This window comes from Conger conger, chromosome 16 (genome assembly GCF_963514075.1).
Source record: "Conger conger chromosome 16, fConCon1.1, whole genome shotgun sequence".
NCBI classification, from domain to species: domain Eukaryota; kingdom Metazoa; phylum Chordata; class Actinopteri; order Anguilliformes; family Congridae; genus Conger; species Conger conger.
This window is the reverse complement of record NC_083775.1, coordinates 2,033,025-2,053,524: the sequence shown is the minus strand read 5'-3', so window position 1 is coordinate 2,053,524 and position 20,500 is coordinate 2,033,025. Positions and strand designations below refer to the sequence as shown.

The window sequence follows — 20,500 nt, the reverse complement described above, 5'->3', positions numbered from 1 at the left end:
GCCCACTGTGATGATTGACAGGAGAGGTTTTTAAAGGCTTCGCTGGGCAGACAGGTAAATATTAAAGAGCGGCCGGGCTCAGTGTTCCGTCTCGTTGCCATGGCAGTGGTCAGGGGGTGTGAGGGTAACATTTCGAGGAGCCTGCTTATCGGCATGGCGATATCTTCAGGGTGAAGACAGGAACTTGTGACAGTGTGTTCACTAGCGCCCCCTGGTGTATCACACCCCAAACTGCAGGCATCCCAGTGAACACTAATCTGACACAGAACCAATACAATACACATATCTGTTTGTGCACGTGCGTGTGGTTATGTGTGTGAGTGTGTGTGGTTATCTGCATGTTTGCGTGTGGTTATGTGCATGTGTGCGTGGTTATGTGTGTGCGTGTGTGTGTGTGTGCGTGCGTGTGTGGTTATGTGCATGTGTGCGTGGTTATGTGCGTGTATGTGTGTGCGTGTGTGCGTGTGTGTGTGTGCGTGTGCGTGTGCGTGTGTGCTTGCGTGCGTGCGTGCGTGTGTGTGCGTGCGTGCGTGCATGGTTATGTGCGTGCGTGCGTGTGTGTGTGTGTGCGTGTGTGCTTGCTTGCGCGTGTGCGTGCGTGTGCTTGTGCGTGCATGAGTGCGTGTGTGTGCGTGTGTGTGCATGCATTGTTATGTGCATGTGTGTGCGTGGTTATGTGCGTGTGTGTGTGTGCGTGTGTGTGCGTGTGTGTGCGTGCGCGCGCGAGTGTGTGGTACGTGCGTGTGCGCGCGCGTGTGTGTTTAATCTCATGGTAAAGGACAGTGGATCAGCACTGAGAGGCTGTGGCATTGTTTGTGTTTCTCTCTGCTCTGTAGGTCTTGCTCATCCTCTTGATGTGGAGTGCAGAAAGCGCTCTCTTCTCCCTCTAAAGCCTGTAAACAGGGCCTTGGGTGTGAATCATGTGACCTAAGAGCCGAATGCCAGCAGACTGACTCACAGCCCCCCTCTGAAAGCACTCCTTTGACGGTCCCGTATGGCGGAAAATGCGATGTGGATTACAAAGGAGTTGCGGGTGCTATAAAAACACTGTGAAAGTATCAGAACGCACAGTCCCCAAATATATCACAGTCCCCAAATAAATCAAATCAGTATGAAGAGAATGAGCGTTTAAACGAGCTGTCAGGACTTCTGTGAAGTTGTGAAATCGCAGCGAGAAAGTCCGTTAGCTTCAGCATGGCCCACCCTGTGGCCCAAACTGATCCGAACACCTGTTCTGAATAAAGCTCCTGAGGCGCTGGAGAACCGACCTGCCAGCCGTGCGACTGGCTCCCAATCGTGCTGACTGCGTTTTGTTCCTTAATCTGTGAATTTGTATTTGTCTCGCTACTGTAGTTCCTGAAGTTGTAGATGTTTTGGTTTGGTAGTTACAGACTTGGCCTTTCTGCCTTGTGTACTAGACTTGTGTTCCTGGCCTCATTTGTGAATTGCACTTTATCTGACGTGTTTGGTTGTTTGTTCTATGACCTTGGTAGTGCACTGTTTTCTACGTCGCTTTTGATAATAGTGCAAAATAAAATGTAATGTAAAACTGGATCGAGATTGTTTTTGGTGCTTTAATAGTTTTTCACCCCAGAAGGAATTTCAACCGATCTCTTGTGTTGATGTCAAATTAAAAGGTTGAAATTGATGACTTCATTCAAGCGTTTAAACGAGCAGATTACTGTGCAGTTTACTGTCATGGTAAAGCAATTTTGAAGATATCAATTTGTAAATATTCCGGGGCTGTTCACTCACCCTGAAATACTCATTTGAGAAAGCAGTCCTTGTCGCAGTCTGTCACGGATGCGAAAGTCGGAGCACTTCCGTGGGACCTGTGACCTGTGCAGAAGGAACCCAGAGAAGAATGTTTTTTTTTGGGTATTTCAGATCACAAGGAGAGAGTAGGCGCTCGCAATGTTTGTAAGATTCAGAGATTAATGTCCTGACGTTTAGTAATGATGACGCATTACCTGGCTATTAATCATCATTCCTTGCCAAATGGTTTGTGAAAATTTGCATTAACACTTCTCTTGGGCATGAGTCACCAGCTGAGTGAGTCTTGGCCATCGTCCCGCGCTGGGTCCTGTCGAAATGATGCAGACGCCCCGCCCGTTTGTGCTGTTCCGCGTGCACACTACAGGACACAGCAGCTTCTGTCATGTGAAGCCCTTTTTACCAACAGCCCGGAGCCGGAAATCGCAACACCCCCAATCTGTGCACAAGATTCAGGTCCTTCCAGGCCCCGCACTTTATTTTTTAAATTAATTTTGTAATGGGCGATGTTTTGATCCAAAGTGACTTACAGTTGATTAGACTAAGCAGGGGACAATCCCACCCCCCGGTGCAATGTAGGGTCAAGCGCCTTGCTCAAGTGACAGATCTTATCGTGGCTACAGCGGGGCTTGAACCAGCAACCTTCTGGGTCCTGGTCCCAACCTTAGCCACTCGGCGACAGGCTGCTCAGTTTGTCCGCTTTACACAATCCGTCTTCACGCTTCCATTAATGTACCTTTGCGCTCCCCAAACCCACGCCCCCATAAATCAGAGGTGCTGTCATGGTGTGGTTTTCTAATGAACAGCAGTAACATGCACGTCCTAATTCCTCGAGGTGCACAGCAGAGGGACCTCTGCTGAATGCAGATAACGCCCGCAAGGCTCACTGAGCTTGTGAACTATGCCGCTCCGTTATTGCGCAACGTGGACATTTCGATCCCAAACGCATTGATCTGTTGGGACCTTGTCGGGCGTCGTAATGAAATGTGTAATTTATTCAGCAACATGCTGTATCTACTGATGCGTAAGGTGATTTATGACTGCGTGGGCGGTGTGTGCGCTCCTTATCGTGGGTAAATCAGGGTCTCTCCGATCCTCACGCGTATCCACAGTGTTAGTGTTAGGGTGGAGGTATTCTCACTGACGGAGAAGGCTTCGTGTTCGACTGTAAACTCTGATTAATTGAAAATAGGGCTCGTCAGATCTGATAGCAGAATCCGATGTGTGTGCAGTTGGTGTTTGTTTCCACAACAGCGTGTGAAATTGTGCTTTGCGATCCTCTATCGGGTGTGACCGGGGCAGGGGCCAGTGGCCCCAGCGTGGTGCCTGTCTGTCTGCAGTTACTGTGGCTGTCTGTCTGTCTCCCAAACCAAACCGCACAGTTACTGAGGCAGGTGGAGCCTGGCTGGAAGGATGTGGCCCTGATCTGAGAAAGATGCAGGTTTTATCTGATTATGAGCCTCCTTACCCAGACAGTCCCTCACCGCGACTGGCTCACTCAGAGAAAGGCACTCTGTTTAATGTGCGACTGACGTTCCCACACGTCTCGTATCGTCTGTTTCTCCCGGTTGTCGAGCGCCCATTTGATCCTCTTTTTCTAGCTGGCTTGCAGCGCTTTGAGTATTTTCCTTTCTGCAGAGGTTTTATTTGATGTTAGACAGGTGTGAATTTAGGACGGGCTTTCACATTTTAAGCACTGAGACTGTCGGGGAAAACACGATTCTGAAAGTCATGTTCCGCCAGCGGAAATCCAGCGTTCCCGTTCCCCCAGGGTGGGAGATGTTGTCGGTCATAACAACACATTCACTGCCAGGGAAAACCCTTAAACGCTGTGAAGGGTCAGTTGTGTTCGGTTCTTCTCTTTAACGGCTGAAACGCTTCCCTCGTGCAGAGCCTCCCTCGTTTAACTGTTGACACCTTTAAAACCCCGCCCACGGTGGATGTTCACGAATATTAAATGCAGTCACATATTACGTAAGCAAATACTGCAAGCAATTTTTATGAGCACAATATTTTTTTATTTATTATGTGTCATTCATGAAATATGAAAAATACTTCTTGAAGATATGAACTTTGAAATCAAAATTCCAATTCACGTATTTGTTTGGAAAACCATGAAGAGCCAAACTCTGCCCTGAAAGGACAAAGCTACAGCTTGCATCCTGTTTGAAAAAGTTAGACAAAATGGCTGTGTGTGACTCCGGACCTTTCTGTCCAAGGTCAGCCGCGCCGTTATCAACGGAAAAATGATCTCCTGTATCTGGAATTGACAAGGAAAGCACATCGGAGTACATCTATCCAGCGTGTGACTGATGAGGGTCCCTGAAACGCATTCTGTGGAAAGATTTCCATTTCCTCGCACACAGGATCATTTCTCTACCCTCTGATGGGCCGTTTCCGATCGATTTCACTTTTTTTCTCGCTTTCCGTTACTTTTTTTTTTTAATAACCAGGTCTCGCATTCACTTTTCAGCGACCAGGCCTGAATCAATCGCATTTGATATTCATAGCTTTTGTTTTCTGTGTGCTCAGAAAATCTTTGCTGTTTTCCAATGGCTTGAGCCAAGGGGTTTCAATTAACTTTCAAAAAAAGTGCTTCACTCTTTGTTTGTTTGTTTGTTTGTTTTCGAGCCAAAATCTGGCCCAGAAATCCCAAATCTCATTTCTTTCCTCCCGGGTAATTAACTGACCGACTAGTGCTTCTGATTGGCCAGGCTGGCTTCACACCCCGGGTACTGGACTCCCTGGTAAAGGGGGTGTGAAGAACAAGCCGTTCTCGGCCCTGGAGGACCGTGATCTGAGAAACAGGGGTTTATAAGTTCATCCAGGTATCACAGTGATGGCATGCAGAAGAAACGCTTTTCAGAGTCAGAATCTGTGTTCGTTTCCGGGAGCCCTGTCTTGTTACAGTGGATTCATGGTGTATACATATCCGTCAGTTGTTTTTAATTAGACATTAAGACAAGATCAGAAACATAATATCATTAATATTCTATATTCATGTGGGACTTCTTCTGTCAGATCAGTTGTCAAACAATAAGCACTTTCATTTTCTGTTTTCTGCAACAGTAAACAATGACACAAATCCGATTTGAAAGAGGAAACATTTTGTGATTGACAGGCCAACAGCCGAAATCTGTGACAACCGTAGACACCAGGGGCGTGTATCACAAAACAAGATCAGTAAAACCCACAAAGCAGCATTACTGAGTTTGCTGGATAACTGCGCTGAGTAAAACCCACAAAGCAGGATTACTGAGTTAGCTGGATAACTGCACTGAGTAAAACCCACAAAGCAGGATTACTGAGTTAGCTGGATAACTGCGCTGAGTAAAACCCAGAACAGCTCTTTGTACTTCAGTCCGTGTTCCAGATCTGTGAGCGTTCCGCGTTTTACTCACTGCACTTATCCAGCTAACGCCGTTTCACTGAGTTCAGAGATAAAGCGACTGGAAATGAGCCAAACCTGCATGTTTGTCATACTTTTTATATTTTGACATGGTGTTGGGAATAACCTGTTCCCTAGCGATGAAGAAGAACTGCAGGACCAGTCCCACAACATGGAACATTCTCCGGAATGGAAAACAGCAGTCAAAGGCCCGCATGCCTGTCTTACCTGTTTCTGAGCTTTTGACATCATCCTGGTGCTTTCGATTTGTGTTCCATTCTGATCCAAGTAAAACAATTGGCGTTTGGTCGAAATATGCATATTTTAGGGTCCAACTGCAATTTTGCGGAGCTGTTAGTGAAACAAATTTCCCACGTGACATGGCGTATGTTTTTGTATGACGTTGCGAAATGTTAAAACAGAGAGCTGACCACAGGAGGGGGAGGGGGAATTGGGCTCTGGGGGGGGTTAGGTTTCGACCTTAAACCAGGAAAAGAACGCTGATGCGTGTGTACCATCAAATTTCTTTTAGTTACGCAATATTACGCTGTAGTCATGTGCCGTTTTGAGCTTTGTCTGTTTAATAGGTTCTGTGACACAGCACAAAAGACTGTGTGAATGTGTGTGTGCGCTGTGTGAAAGTGTGTGTGTGTGTTGTTAATGTTAAAGGTTCCTGAGCTCTTCCACAGGCGTCTCTCAAACAGAAGGACTGTTATTGTCGGAAACCAACAACCTTGCACATGTTCTCAGGATACGAGATGCGGTTGATATTTTGACCTCAGCCTTGTTTTGTAATTGTAAACACAGCTTCTGTTCACTTTCACCAGCAGTCTGAATAACTCATAGAAACGCGTAGAAAGCAGCTGTTTGTATTGACGAGTGAAGGCTATGTGCTTACACTGACTGAACTCTAGCCATGGCCTCTTCATTCAGAGTCTTTAATCCCTTTTGGCAAACATCATGATTTGAAAAAGCAGCAATGTAAACAAAAATTACCGTCATGTTAAAAGGTCAGAGAATCTTAAAAGACCAAAAGGTTTCAATTCAAGTGCAGCTGGCTCATGCGTCATTAGCAGGTGCTTGGCAGTGTAGGGCTCTTGTAGACGGCTGGTTTGAGCTTCTTTAGCAGGTTCTTGGTTGTGTGCTGCTCTTGTAGACAGCTGGCTTGAGCGTCTTTAGCAGGTTCTTGGCAGTGTGAGGCTCCTTGGCAGGTGATTGGCAGTGTGGGGCTCTTGTGGCTGTGTGTCAGGGTGTGGCTGTGGCTGTGTGTCAGGGTGTGGCTGTGGCTGTGTGTCAGGGTGTGGCTGTGGCTGTGTGTCAGGGTGTGGCTGTGTGTGTGGGTGTGGCTGTGGCTGTGTGTCAGGGTGTGGCTGTGTGTCAGGGTGTGGGTGTGGCTGTGTGTCAGGGTGTGGGTGTGGCTGTGTGTCAGGGTGTGGGTGTGGCTGTGTGTCAGGGTGTGGCTGTGGCTGTGTGTCAGGGTGTGGCTGTGTGTCAGGGTGTGGGTCTGGCTGTGTGTCAGGGTGTGGCTGTGGCTGTGTGTCTGGCTGTGGCTGTGTGTCAGGCTGTGGCTGTGTGTCAGAGTTTGGCTGTGGCTGTGTGTCAGGCTGTGGCTGTGTGTCAGAGTGTGGCTGTGGCTGTGTGTCAGGGTGTGGGTGTGTGTCAGGGTGTGGGTGTGGCTGTGTGTCAGGGTGTGGGTGTGGCTGTGTGTCAGGGTGTGGCTGTGGCTGTGTGTCAGGGTGTGGCTGTGGCTGTGTGTCAGGGTGTGGCTGTGTGTCAGGGTGTGGCTGTGGCTGTGTGTCAGGGTGTGGGTGTGGCTGTGTGTCAGGGTGTGGCTGTGTGTCAGGGTGTGGCTGTGTGTCAGGGTGTGGGTGTGGCTGTGTGTCAGGGTGTGGCTGTCGCTGTGTGTCAGGGTGTGGCTGTGGCTGTGTGTCAGGGTGTTCTCATGTGGGCCACCGTTGTAGCTCGAGGGAGCAGGTGTTTGGGCCTGATTAGGTGGATATTCTCAATCTGATCAGTCATTTTCTCACTCGCAATTCAGCCGGATTGGCCTGTTCCTGGTTGTCGTAGTTACTGAAAACAAACGCCGATGCCTCTCGAGATCCATCCCATAATATTCCCTTTTCTCAAAAATGAGCACATTGGCCCATCTCACGTTTTACCACGTGAAACGGCAGGTCATCGTTGAGAATTTCACATCACACTTGGTATTTTGCAGAGAAAGAAAGCTCACAGTTTTTTTGGACGAGTTTAATTGCACTGAGGAAGGTCAACCTTCTGTTAAAGTGTAAAATTGATCTCCACAAATGTCCACTTAATCTTCCACACAGTGGCTACTTCAAACCTTAATATTTTTTGGACATAAATGCTCCTGTTCTGAATATAGTTCATATTTTTGTGATATAAAGATGTCTAGGTACAGGCATGAATACAATTAGACAATAATAAAATGTTGACTGCATTGCCCCAATTGAAGCAAATCAATGTTAAATGAAAGAAAGACTCTACTATAAACCAAGCCCACAACAACCAGATTCATGATCTAATCCATACAGGTCGCCAATCCATCACAGGGCACACACACACACCATTCACTCACACACTCAGACCTACACACACACTCTCACACACCATTCACACACACACTGATACCTACACACACACACACGCACACACACACACACACACACCATTCACTCACACACTCAGACCTACACACACACTCTCACACACCATTCACACACACACTCATACCTACACACACACATACACACACCATTCACTCACACACTCATACCGACACACACACACACACACACACACCATTCACACACACACTCATACCGACACACACACACACACACACACACACACACACCATTCACACACACACACACACACACACACTCATACCTACACACACACACACACACACACACACCATTCACTCACACACTCAGACCTACACACACACTCACACACCATTCACACACACACTCATACCTACACACACACATACACACACCATTCACTCACACACTCATACCGACACACACACACACACCATTCACACACACACACACTCATACCTACACACACACACACACACACACCATTCAGACACACACTCATACCTAGGGTTAATTTAGACCCCAAGTGGCCTGGCATTTGCACTGGGGGAGGAAACCGGAGTACCCAGAGGAAGCCTACATGAACACAGGGAGAACATGCAAACTCCACAGTGGGATTCGAACCCAAGACCTTGCTGTGAGGTGACCACTGCACCGCCAATGCCACCTTCAAGCAGAAATGAAAGGGTATCAAACCCTGTGGAATTTTCCAGAACATTTGTCTGTAACCATACTACTTTAATTCTGTTTTGTACTTCCTCATTTTTCCCTGGTGCAACAGCTGGTCAGATTTTGTAACTAATTCCGGGATTACTTCACGGTTAGACTACAATCGCTCATGGACCCAAATTATACCTTGCGTAACCAACCAAATCTGCAGAAATAGACTTTCTTGTTACATTCTGTGTATTTGATTAGTATAAAATGTGAAGTTCACTCTGTACACCGTAGCCTATTGTGTGCTTGGAGCGAATACTCATTTCTCCCCCCCAACATTATACGGACGTTGAACCTTCAAAGTTTAGCATTTCAGGTCTTGCCATTTCTCAGCGTTACGTAAGACTGTGCTTGTTCCGTCTGATTAAGAATATGCATGTCACACTAACTACTTGTCCACTGGGGCCCGAATTTGCTTTCTTTTGCTCTGGGACATGTTGGGATGTTTCCCAGCTCAGTGGGTTTTTGGAGCCGAAATGGCAGGGAGACGAGCCAAAATGGCGCCCGTGGAGGCCGCCTATCTCCCGCTGGCCGCCAGCGCTGCACACATCAGTGTCCCCCCGGCCCTGTGCTTTGTTTCAGGACGGGGTCAGCAGTCGGCACGGTGCCAAGGCGGGCGGTATCCCGCTGCTCGTGAGATTAGAGAGGGGTGCGCTCCAGGTCAGCCGCGCTGCGTTTCCCCCAACGGCGTGAAAACGCTGCCCGTCTCTCGGCCCCTCTGAGGGAGCCACGCGCCACCACGACGGCGACCTGAAACCAAACTTTCTTTCTTTCTTCCTTTTCTTCACCTTCTTCAGCCCTCCCACCACCCCACCCCCCCTCAGAAACTTCCCAGGAACGTTCCAGAAACGACGTACACACCGTGTACAACCAGAGGAGACATTCGTGGTTTATGGGACCAGCGTGCGGTGAAGTGTGTGTCTGTATCTGGGCCGTATCGCTCCTGTCTGAGTGACGGTCTAATTATAGTTATGACTGCGGAGGGAGTATCGATCTGGGGCTGTGCGCCCACGCTCCCGGCGAGAGGCCGCGCGAGCCAATCAGAGTCCTGCTAATGACACGCTCATTCACGCGCTCGCCCCCGCCGGCCGCCGGCGGTGGCAGACCTCCCGTTCCCAGCATGCCGTGCGGGAGGGCGAGCGAGACGCTCCCTGGCCTCGACTCAATCCGCGGTTTCCTCCCGGACGCAGTTCGGGCGAAGTCGACGTGGTGATCGCCGAACTTCCCTCGCTGTTCGTGGGGACACGGGGACGACATTAATAAGCTCTCGCCGTTTTTAATTGCGTGACAAATTTGAGGATGAATGTGAATTGAGTCCTGGCCAGAGAGTGGTGGATAAGCTAATGGACTGTAAGACAGATGGCCGGGTTCTCTGACCATCCTCGGTGGGTAAAGCGATTACGAATCACTTTAAAATTAGATCGCGTCATGGTGCAATGTTTTGGCAATTTAATCTCCTCCAACCTGCCAATTCATTCCTGTCCCCTGTAGGGGGACTTGAGTCTCCAGTCTTAATCTCAAGAAGCATATATTATACTGGGCTGACACCTTCACTACAAAGGACATTCAGTGAAAAGAAAAAGTTTTGAAAGTATTTAATCAAATACATTTGTATTATGTTGAGAAAATGAAAATGCCTAAAACTTTTTTTTCTGCTGAGGGGATATATGACATTTCTCCCATACTTCTGGATGTCCAAAATTTGACCATAAGTGAGAAATCAAGGGGACGTTGCACCCTGTAAAAGTATTCAGTCATGGGCAGTAGTTTCTAATATTGGGCAGGGAGATTGGCCTGTAACTTCAAGCTGCTGTTGCACTTTTGGGCTCTTAAACTGAACTTCTTTAGCAAATAATCTGCTCTATTAAGGTGCGTTAGCTGTGTAAGTTGCTCTGAATATGTGTAGTACATCAAATTTAAATTTATTGTGGAATTGAACAATGTAGCAAACAGCTGACGTTAATTTACTAAAATCTTAAAGCTATTTTGAAGTAGTGATTAGCTGCATTCGAAACCACTACCAGCACACTGCTCGGACTAAATTTTTCAGTTTCAATGTAGTACAAGTTGGTTTTGTACACAGCCATGCTATCCCAAACCATAGCATCAGTAGTCATGGCAGTATGACATCACAAAAGCAGCTCCGGGGTGTGGGAGGGGTCTCCATGGTCACCACAGCTTTATCTGTGTAACCGCGGCGATGGAGAATCCTGGCTGTTACCCACGCCTGCCGAATGGACTGTTCTCTGTGTTCTTTTCACCCGCGGAAAGATAAGTCTACTCGACACATCGAAAAAAGACATCATTTTCCCCGTTTGCTGCGTGAAGCCAAAACCGTGATTCACTGGCTCCCTCACCATCCCCTGCACTGAAACTCACAACGGCAGGGAGAGCAAAACGCGCAACACTCGTGTGTACGCCAGGTTTCCCCCCCCAAGTTTTTGTGATTCTACAACTTCACCGGGGACGTTTTTTTTCCTCCGTAGTGTCGTGAACGAACTTCTAAACCCCCCTAAATCCCACCGTTTACCAGATGGCTTAGCATGCAGCTACCGGCCCAAGCTTCAGTCGTTTTACAGCGCTGCCTTCAGCGTGACTGCACAGACGGAGTGACCCTCTGCATGAGGAAACTCTCCGATTTAAATTCACACCTCCCCAATTAAGCAGCTGCCCTGCATTCTAATTAACCAGCAGCAGACACAACTACCGGGGAACAACTCAGACTTGGTGTGAGGCCTTCGATTGAAAGGAAGACTGAGTTTCTCGCAATCGATCGACCTCTGGAGAGTAACCTTTATATACCGCGTTTCTCGCACTCGAAGCGCTTCACAGTGAAATCGATCAAAATCAATTATTTTGATTGACACATGCAGGATCTCGCCATGGCAACTGTGTGATTTTACGAGTTGCTGTTTACCCACAACTGTGACCGTCTGTATTTGATACATTACATTTTCTGCTTTCCATAACACGTTTTGGGAATTAGTGGGAAATCTTCTGGGGATAGCCACTGGCATTCTGTTGCAGGGTGCGGATTGCAGATGGCCACTGATCAGTCTCCATCCTCCTGCCAGTTTGGAGGAGTTCTTGAGCTAGTTTGTGCTGTCGTATAGTGACTGGTACTGTGGGGGTTCTGGGGGATAAATCCGATGATCCGATAAGCAGTCTGATTTCCCTCAGGTTTGACCTCAATCTTAGTCCCATGATTCTTCTCATTTCTCTCCAAATGTGGAATATAATACTTTAAGCGGTGGAATGCGCTTTTGCCGAAGGACTGTGCCAAATTGGCCAACTGTCACACATTTCTGAATCAGATTAGATTACTTGTTCTGAGCCCTCTTAGTTTGTACTTTGAGGTGATTCATAATTAAAATGTTTGAATGAAGCATTCTGGGCTGTATTTATCCAGACCGCCGTACAAGAGCATCTTTTAGTGCATTGTTTTTTTTTGGTGAATATATTTTTATTCAACTTTTTTCAAAAAAACATAAACCACACTTGCACAAAGTGACAATTACATAGAGAAAAAAGATATTAAAATAAATTCACTTGAGAAATGAGGGGGGGGTATTGTGTTGCTTCATTATGATATGAATTTCCTATTGTGTTCCTATTGGACCGTTAAACAACACGACTATTGTTGTGGATATGTCATTGTGTGATGTTATTGTGTTTTTATTTTGTGATATGGGAGTATTATTTCACTGCATCCAGGTTGAACCGATTGTGTTCTGCCTTTGAAGTTCATGATCAGGTCGGGGCAGGGGTAGGGGACAGATTTTGGGGAATATTGTATAACAGTACTTTGATGTGAACACAGTGCTCCTGCTGAATAAATCTGAACTGAGAGGTCTCTTTTACACCGCTGAGAAGTATTATTCACATATTCACATATGGTTCATCCTCAGCGTTGTGTAACAAGATAAATTATGTATAAAAAGCGATATCATTTATACATGCTGATTGGTGAAACCAACCAATATAGAAATATACTAGCTTTAATAAAAGCTAAGAATCTGCACTTTAACCACTTGTGAAGTGCTTGATTGCAAATATAAAATTGTGGAGGACACAAACAGTAAGTTCACATTAATGCCGACTGTCGGCTATGCAGGGAAAATGGCCGACCTCTGATAAGCTTAAGCCCATTTTGTTTTGTTTGGCGGTGCTAAAGCTAACAGAGAATCACCCACGAACACCTGCTTTTCAGCTTCTTTTTGCCCGTGGTGGTGAACACGCATGTAAAACTTGTCTGTGCAAGTTCTTGTGTGAACATAAAAGTCACTGTTAAGTACTGAATGTACTTATCTGTACGTTATTTTCTTCCCGTCGAAGCTACTTTGTGCACGCTCTGTATTTAGTCGGCTAAAGAGAGAATCTATATGCAGCAGGTTAATCAGAGTAATCAGGAATAATACTGTGGATTAGACGCTGATGGGAAAATGGGTCTTCATTAAATAAACAGGAAGAGCTCTCGTATGCTCTCTGATATGAATAAATCATTATGTTTTGCTTCGACAGTATCGGTGATTGAAAGGCCATTATACCGCCGGCTTTTAGCGGGGTTCATTAAACTCATTAACTCCATCCTCGCTCCGCTGAAAGGCGTCTATTTCTGCGCCTTTTCCTGCTCCCGGCTTGTGAGCGTACGTGCCCAACTGCCGCAATTATACACAAGCCGCAGGATTAAGGTCGTTAGTGAACTTCAGACCGACGCTGCCGTGTGCATCGCGTGTGGAGATGCCTCAGCCGCCATGTTGCTTTGCCTCGCACCGCCAGTCACAGGAGAGATGCTTTGGACTACATTTCCCAGGTAGCCATTTCACTCAAAAGAACTACAAAAACTACAAAAGAAAACTTTGTACTATAAAAATCCCAGAAATCACCCGAAACTGTGGTAGCAGCCTGAAACCTGAGGGAGAAACTCTCAGAGAGAGAAGTGAGCCTGAAACCTGAGGGAGAAACTCTGAGAGAGAGAGAAGTGCATGACTGACTGGCTCCCCGTTAAGTGCCACTCGACTGTAGAGGGAGGCCTGTGACAAGGAGACAGCTGTCAATCAAATCCCCTTCTCTTTCTCCTCCAGACAACGTGTACAGAGAGTGCCTGCTGAACGGAACCTGGGCGATGAAGGGGAACTACTCGCAGTGCCAGGCCATTCTGACTGAAGAGGTACGGTCGCCCTGATGCACGCATTTATGGTTCCAGAATGTTCTTTGAATGTTTTTTATTTTTTTTATTTATTTCTTTATTTTTTAAAGCTCCTGGGAACACAGTAAGAACAGTCTTTGAATGTTATCTGATTTGTGTTGTTCCTGTTTAAAAAAAAAAAAGAAAAAAAAAAGATTTGCAGGATCAATTGAGGACTCACTCATATTTGTTGTATTAGAAAAGTTTGGTTGATTGATTGATTGTTCATTCTGGAGTTCGGTGCCTACGTTGAGAACAGGACGTGTCCTCCATGATGGGATTAATCAGGTATGGTCTGATTGATCAGGTACTGTGTGATACAGGGCTGATCATGCTGTGTTATGAGTTTGACATCCAGGCTGTGTTTCCAGTAACTCAGTAAGGTCTGGTCTTTCAAGGCACGTTTCTGGTGCATGGATATGTGAGTTAGGCCATGTCCTAGTGCTGGGATACACTCTACAGTCTGTTATGTTATAGCCATGTCCTAGTGCTGGGATACACTCTACGGTCTGGTCTGTTATAGCCATGTCCTAGTGCATGGATGCGCTCTATGGTCTGGTCTGTTATGGCCATGTCCTAGTGCATGGATGCGCTCTATGGTCTGGTCTGTTATGGCCATGTCCTAGTGCATGGATGCGCTCTATGGTCTGGTCTGTTATGGCCATGTCCTAGTGCTGGATACGCTCTTTGGATGGATGGATGGATGGATGAAAAAAACTTATCCCTGGTTATGGGTATGCACTTTGTTGTACGTCGCTCTGGATAAGAGCGTCTGCCAAATGCCATTAATGTAACGTAATGTATGTATGAATGGGGGCGACATGGCTCAGGCAGTAAGAGCAGGCGTCTCATTGGCTCAGGCAGTAAGAGCAGTCGTCTGGCAGTCGGAGGGTTGCTGGTTCGACACTGCACTAGGTGTGTCGAAGTGTCCCTGAGCAAGACCCCTAACCCCCAAATGCTCCTGACGAGCTGGTTAGTACCTTGCATGGCAGCCAATTGCCATTGGTGTGTGTGTGTGTGTGTGTGTGTGTAAATGGGTGAATGGGTGAAAATGAGAGGCATCAATTGTACAGCGCTTCGGATAAAGGCGACATGCATGCCAACCGTTTTCCATGGATAGTCCATGGACAGTCGTAGTCTTCAGATGTGTTCTCTGTGGTGTGGGCCTGTGGCGTTCTGGTGGCCGTGTTTGCTCAGGCGTCTGGGTGAGGAGGTGATATTGGCCGGGCCGTGAGCCCAGGGGGGGCTGATTGTCTCCTGACCGTCTGCACGTCGATAAACGTCCGTCTGCCAGTCCGTCCTGAGTGATGAGAGTCGCTGACTGCAAGGACGTCCAGCCAGGGCCATAAATATTACAGTGCCACCGTTTCTGTTCTTCTGGCGCTGTACTCCAGCACATTGGATTTGAGATAAATCATTGACTATGATGTTGAAGTGCAGACTGTCTCCTTTGATTTGAGAGTATCCAGAGAATCAAGAGTAGATACTGAAACCGTTCTTATACCTGCACCAAGGAAGCGATTGAATACACCTGACGAATCGGAAATGGCCAAGAAGCCAACCATCCAATTACTTTTGGTCCCTTAAATGGGGGGGGGGGAACTGTATGTAATGCACATAGATGTAATTCCTATACAGATCATACATGGATGTTCATACCCTCAAATTTAGGTGAACCTTAGTACTCATTATTTCATTGAATCCAGTGCTGAACCAAAAGGAACAGAAAAGAAATTGTGCCACTGTCCGCATACTTGCGGACCTCAATGTAGATCTCATTTCAACACTAGGGCGGCAGCAGACAGTGGCTGTTTTTAACGTGAGTGATTGATCCAGCTGCCTAGTAATAAATGGCTTCCACCGGCGAGAGGCAGAGGGAGAAGGAGAGGGGGGAGAGAGAAGGGGAAAGAGAGATAGAGAGAGAGATAGAGAGAGAGGGTGGGAGAGGCAGAGGGAGAGAGAGAGAGAGAGAGGGAGACAGAGAAGGGGAGAGAGAGAGAGAGAGGGAGAGGGAACGCATGTTAATCTTCCGATGACGTAACTGTAGTAAATTGAATCCCAGTTACATCAAAATAAAAAATGATGCTCTTTTGCCTGTCGTATCCGGAGCGTGGAAAATCAGTCATACGGACCGCTCCCAGGGACACACCACTCTTACCTGCTTCTGTTCCTCTTCCCTCACACTGTGCCTTTCTACGGCCTACTGTTTCAGAACACTACTGCAAATATACGGCCTACTGTTTCAGAACACTACTGCAAATATACGGCTTACTGTTTCAGAACACTACTGCAAATATACGGCTTACTGTTTCAGAACACTACTGCAAATATTCAGCCTACTGTTTCAGAACACTACTGCAAATATACGGCTTACTGTTTCAGAATACTACTGCAAATATACGGCCTACTGTTTCAGAATACTACTGCAAATATACGGCCTACTGTTTCAGAATACTACTGCAAATATACGGCCTACTGTTTCAGAACACTACTGCAAATATACGGCTTACTGTTTCAGAACACTACTGCAAATATACGGCTTACTGTTTCAGAACACTACTGCAAATATACGGCTTACTGTTTCAGAACACTACTGCAAATATACGGCTTACTGTTTCAGAACACTACTGCAAATATACGGCTTACTGTTTCAGAATACTACTGCAAATATACGGCTTACTGTTTCAGAACACTACTGCAAATATACGGCTTACTGTTTCAGAACACTACTGCAAATATTTAGCCTACTGTTTCAGAACACTACTGCAAATATTTAGCCTACTGTTTCAGAACACTACTGCAAATATTCAGCCTACTGTTTCAGAACACTACTGCAAATATTTCCGACATACATCACTGTACATTTTCTGCAAATAAAAAGAAAAAGAAAAAGATATTCTCACACTCTGAAGAAGTGCCACACACTTTGAAGAAGACACTGCGTGTCAAAACATCTTTTTTTAGCATAATGGTGTTTGACACTCTTTTTCTTTTTCGGATGGCTCTCCGTTAGTGTGTGCACTGCTGCAGTTCTTGGCTGTTCATCCTCTCTCCTATCCTGCAGGGTTATGGTGAACACGATGTCCGAGTCCAGAGCATTTTTGTTTATTGTTTTGCTACCCCCCACCCCTAAACGCATTAATGATGTGAGACTGACAACCCAAAACATTTTTAGTTTGTGGAAAGTTGTTTAAAGAAATGATAAATATTGTGGTTTTGTCAGAGGTCATCCTGACATTCCCCATGAAATCTAACTGAAAAAAACTGAAGTATGTGCAAGGCATGATGGGTAGTTTATGCCCCATCTGTCAGTGAGGTAATTGGCTTGTTCCATTTCTGCTGTGTCGCCAATATCTCGATTGTCTTCAGGGTTACGACAGGGATAATGAACAGTGTCAGCCTGTAGCCTGTAGCCCGGTGCCTCAGGTCCAGTCCATGACTGAGAACCCGGAAGGCTCGCCACGATTATATCTGTGCAGATACTGGGGCCCTGCTTAGTCTAATCAACTGTAAATCTCTTTGGATAAAAGTGTCAGCTAAATAACTGCAGTGGAGTTTATATGCGATATCAACCGAAAACACTCGGGAGACGTTTATAACAGAGAATGTTTGCGATGCTTGGTATTTGTGCTGGTTTCTGGATGCTTTTCTCTGGGCAGACACTAATGTAGAAACCTCCGTCTTGTTGGCCCTGGTGTTTTGTCAGTGGATATAAAAGCACTCTAAAATATAAAACAACGGCCTCCATCAGTGACTACATCACTCGCCCGGCGATGATGGATTGCAGGACATAAGTTTCGCCTTTTGTCTTTTATTACCCTCAACCGGTTTTAAACGCGGGCCGTAACCAAGTAAATATTTAATATGGCCCTAAATAAATAAGACACGGGGGGTCATTTAAAAGGCGGGAGAATGGGACGAGGGCGGGTTTTATTGCGCGGTGGATTGCCAGAGCGCATTAGCGCCCTCCATTCGGGCTCAGCGCTGGGAGAGTCCGCTCCCCGTGTGCCGTTACTCCGGCTGTAGATCACAGTCACGTCCTGATAGGACGCTGTGCGTTGCACAGTCAAGTGTTCAGGGTGTTGTCGTTGTTTTGGGGGGGGGGGGGGGTTTCTCTTGAAGAGGCACAGCTGCCGTCAGCAGCCCCGGAAGACACTCTGATCCAGAGACGGCGGTGCCTGTTGACGATGGCATCAGCGGTAATCTGGTGAAAAACCTGCGGCAGTTGGGCTTTGATGCGTGTGTGACATCAGCCGGGACCAAACGCACCCCCTATTTAAACACACGGGGTGCCCCTCTGGGGGGGGAGCAGAGGTGGTTGAGCACTGCCTGCTCTCTCTGCCATCTGGTCCTCGCAGGAGAAACCGGCTGGACATCAATCACCATTCATGCAGCAGTGAGTCAGGAGAGAAATGAAGTTACAGTAAAAAAAAAAAAAAAAACAATCCCTCAAAAGGATTTGAGTTGATTTAGGTGTGAGGTGAACTCGGCAAACGCATTTTGGAAAAAGATATTGTTATTATTGTTGTTGTTATTGCTTTATAAATAATAATAATAATAGTACCTACAAAAAATCATCAGACCCTACACCCCTGCCAGACCTCTTCGTTCAGCCTCCACAGGCTGCTTGGCACCTCCCCCTCTCCGAACCTCCACCTCACGCTCACGACTACTGTCTGTTCTGGCTCCACGGTGGTGGAAAGAACTCCCCGTTGAGGTCAGAACTGTACAATCTTTCCCCACCTTCAAGCGCAAGCTGAAGACACACCTCTTCAAGCAGCACCTCTCCCCATCCCTCCCTACCTCCCTGTGAACCTTAATTGTTGTCTTTGTGATTTACGTGGTGTTTCTGTATTTTTAGTTGGCTAGGTAAGCAGTATTTGGATAGTTAAGTTTGGTCACTTTTGCTTTGTTGTTTGTTTATTTGTTGATTTAATAAAAAAATAATAATAATAATAATTCTTGAAATTGTACTTCCCTCTAGGGTCTTTCAGCGCACTTATCCCTGGTTATGGGTATGCACTTTGTTGTACGTCGCTCTGGATAAGAGCGTCTGCCAAATGTAATGTAATGAAGTAGTCATTGCATTAATTCTTTTCTGGGGGCTTTTTGGTATTATTTTGGGTGTACTGTATGTTTTTCGCCTGGTTCTTCTGCGCAATGAAGAAGATGTGAATCGTTGACAGTAGTTTGTTTACAGGAGCTGTAGTCTTATAAAGCACAGACAGACGCTTCAGGGGCCTCCAAAGGGCCTTGTGCTCGTCATGCTACGGCTTCAGACGATGCACATTCAGTATGCAGACCAGATCTGTGCAAATAATTCTGTTTAATGTTATTTTCCAACTCATTCCCTTGGTGCATGCAATCTGAGACAGGAAATAAGTGGCAGCGCACTATAAAAATGTCCATCTGAATGTAATTGTGAATAAACGCCATGACAACCGCCCGCTCCAATGTCCAGCTTCGGGAAACGTAACGTTGCCGTGCCGACTGCGCTCTGCCGCCGTTAGCTGAAGTGTTTTTTTTTTTTTTTTGCTTCTGGCCTCTTGTTATTTCTCATTATTGAAAACAAGACGTTCTCTCGCACAAGCTGCTCCCGTTCTTTTAATGAAGCCCACAAACGTCGCACTGGCCAAAGCAGCTGCCCGTTATATTTTATTCGCCTGTTTTCTCAATTTAATACACGTGCGATGCTGATCACATAATTCAGCCGGTAAAATTTTAAAGTGCCTTTTCATTGATGGTCCCCAAGCGTCCGTCCAGGTGGAGGGAAAGAACAACGGCTCAGTTCTCCCCTCCAACACGTCCTTTAAAACGGGCCCCAAAATCATTCCCATCGGGATGAAGATTTCTGCAGGAAATCAGGTCTGTCGTTCTCATAAGCCCAAGAGCTTTGTTCTGTGACGTAAATGACCCCCGTTACGACATATCTCACTGGCCAAGCTGTTACAATGTGCTCTGAGAGAGTCATTTGTTGACAAGTTGCCGCCACAGTTGACAAAAAGGTTGAATCTTTAACAAATTTAATGTCATGAATTAATGATCAACAAATTCATTACATTCATAAGTACATCATAAGTGCTCTCATTTAGTGTCAAATACATTTTTCATTGCTTAATGTATTTGCCAACTACAAACTAATGTATGACTTGCATGAATATTTATACATTTGCAATGTATCTGTCGGATAAAATATTATAATTAATTAACCATTAACAAATACATTGTTTATTTTTATTTCAATGTGAAATGGCATTAGCTAATGTAGTTCTGAATGAATTAATGACGCACAAATGCATAGACGAAGCTGTACAGATTAACTTCTCAGTAGTTAATTGGTTAACAGCTACATTAGTTATTGCCCATTCATGTAACCTTATCGTAAAGTCTTTCCCACGTTACTGCAGTTAAACTGCAACCGTGGTCACATTCCGCCAGTTAGCACTAATGTTCCATTCCAACCTGCCTGCGGCCAGTGCAGTTTTAATATAATGTACAGATAATATCTGAGAAACTTTGAATGCACTTAACAGCTTCCAACTTCACTGTTGAGAGATTAATGGGTGTCGCGTATGTCATAGAAAAAAACGTGAAACTCTCCACTAACTAACTAACCACTGACCTGATGTTCTGCAGGGATAGAAATCCCAGCGGGGGGGCGGGAGGGGAGGGAGGGGGGGGGCAACGCCTGCATCACACACACACACCTGCATCACACACACACACCTGCATCACACACACAGGCCACACCTGTATCACACACACACACCTGCATCACACACACACACCTGCATCACACACACACAC

The 20,500-nt window shown here is 46.2% G+C and overlaps 1 protein-coding gene across 1 annotated transcript in view; it reads left to right on the top strand.

Moving 5' to 3' along the window:
- crhr1 (corticotropin releasing hormone receptor 1) overlaps positions 1-20,500 on the top strand; it is a 131,233-nt gene that overhangs the window by 60,326 nt on the left and 50,407 nt on the right. The window contains exon 5 of the mRNA XM_061223939.1: positions 13,590-13,675. Coding sequence (XP_061079923.1) covers positions 13,590-13,675 — 86 coding nt within the window. The remainder of the gene's footprint in view (positions 1-13,589; positions 13,676-20,500) is intronic.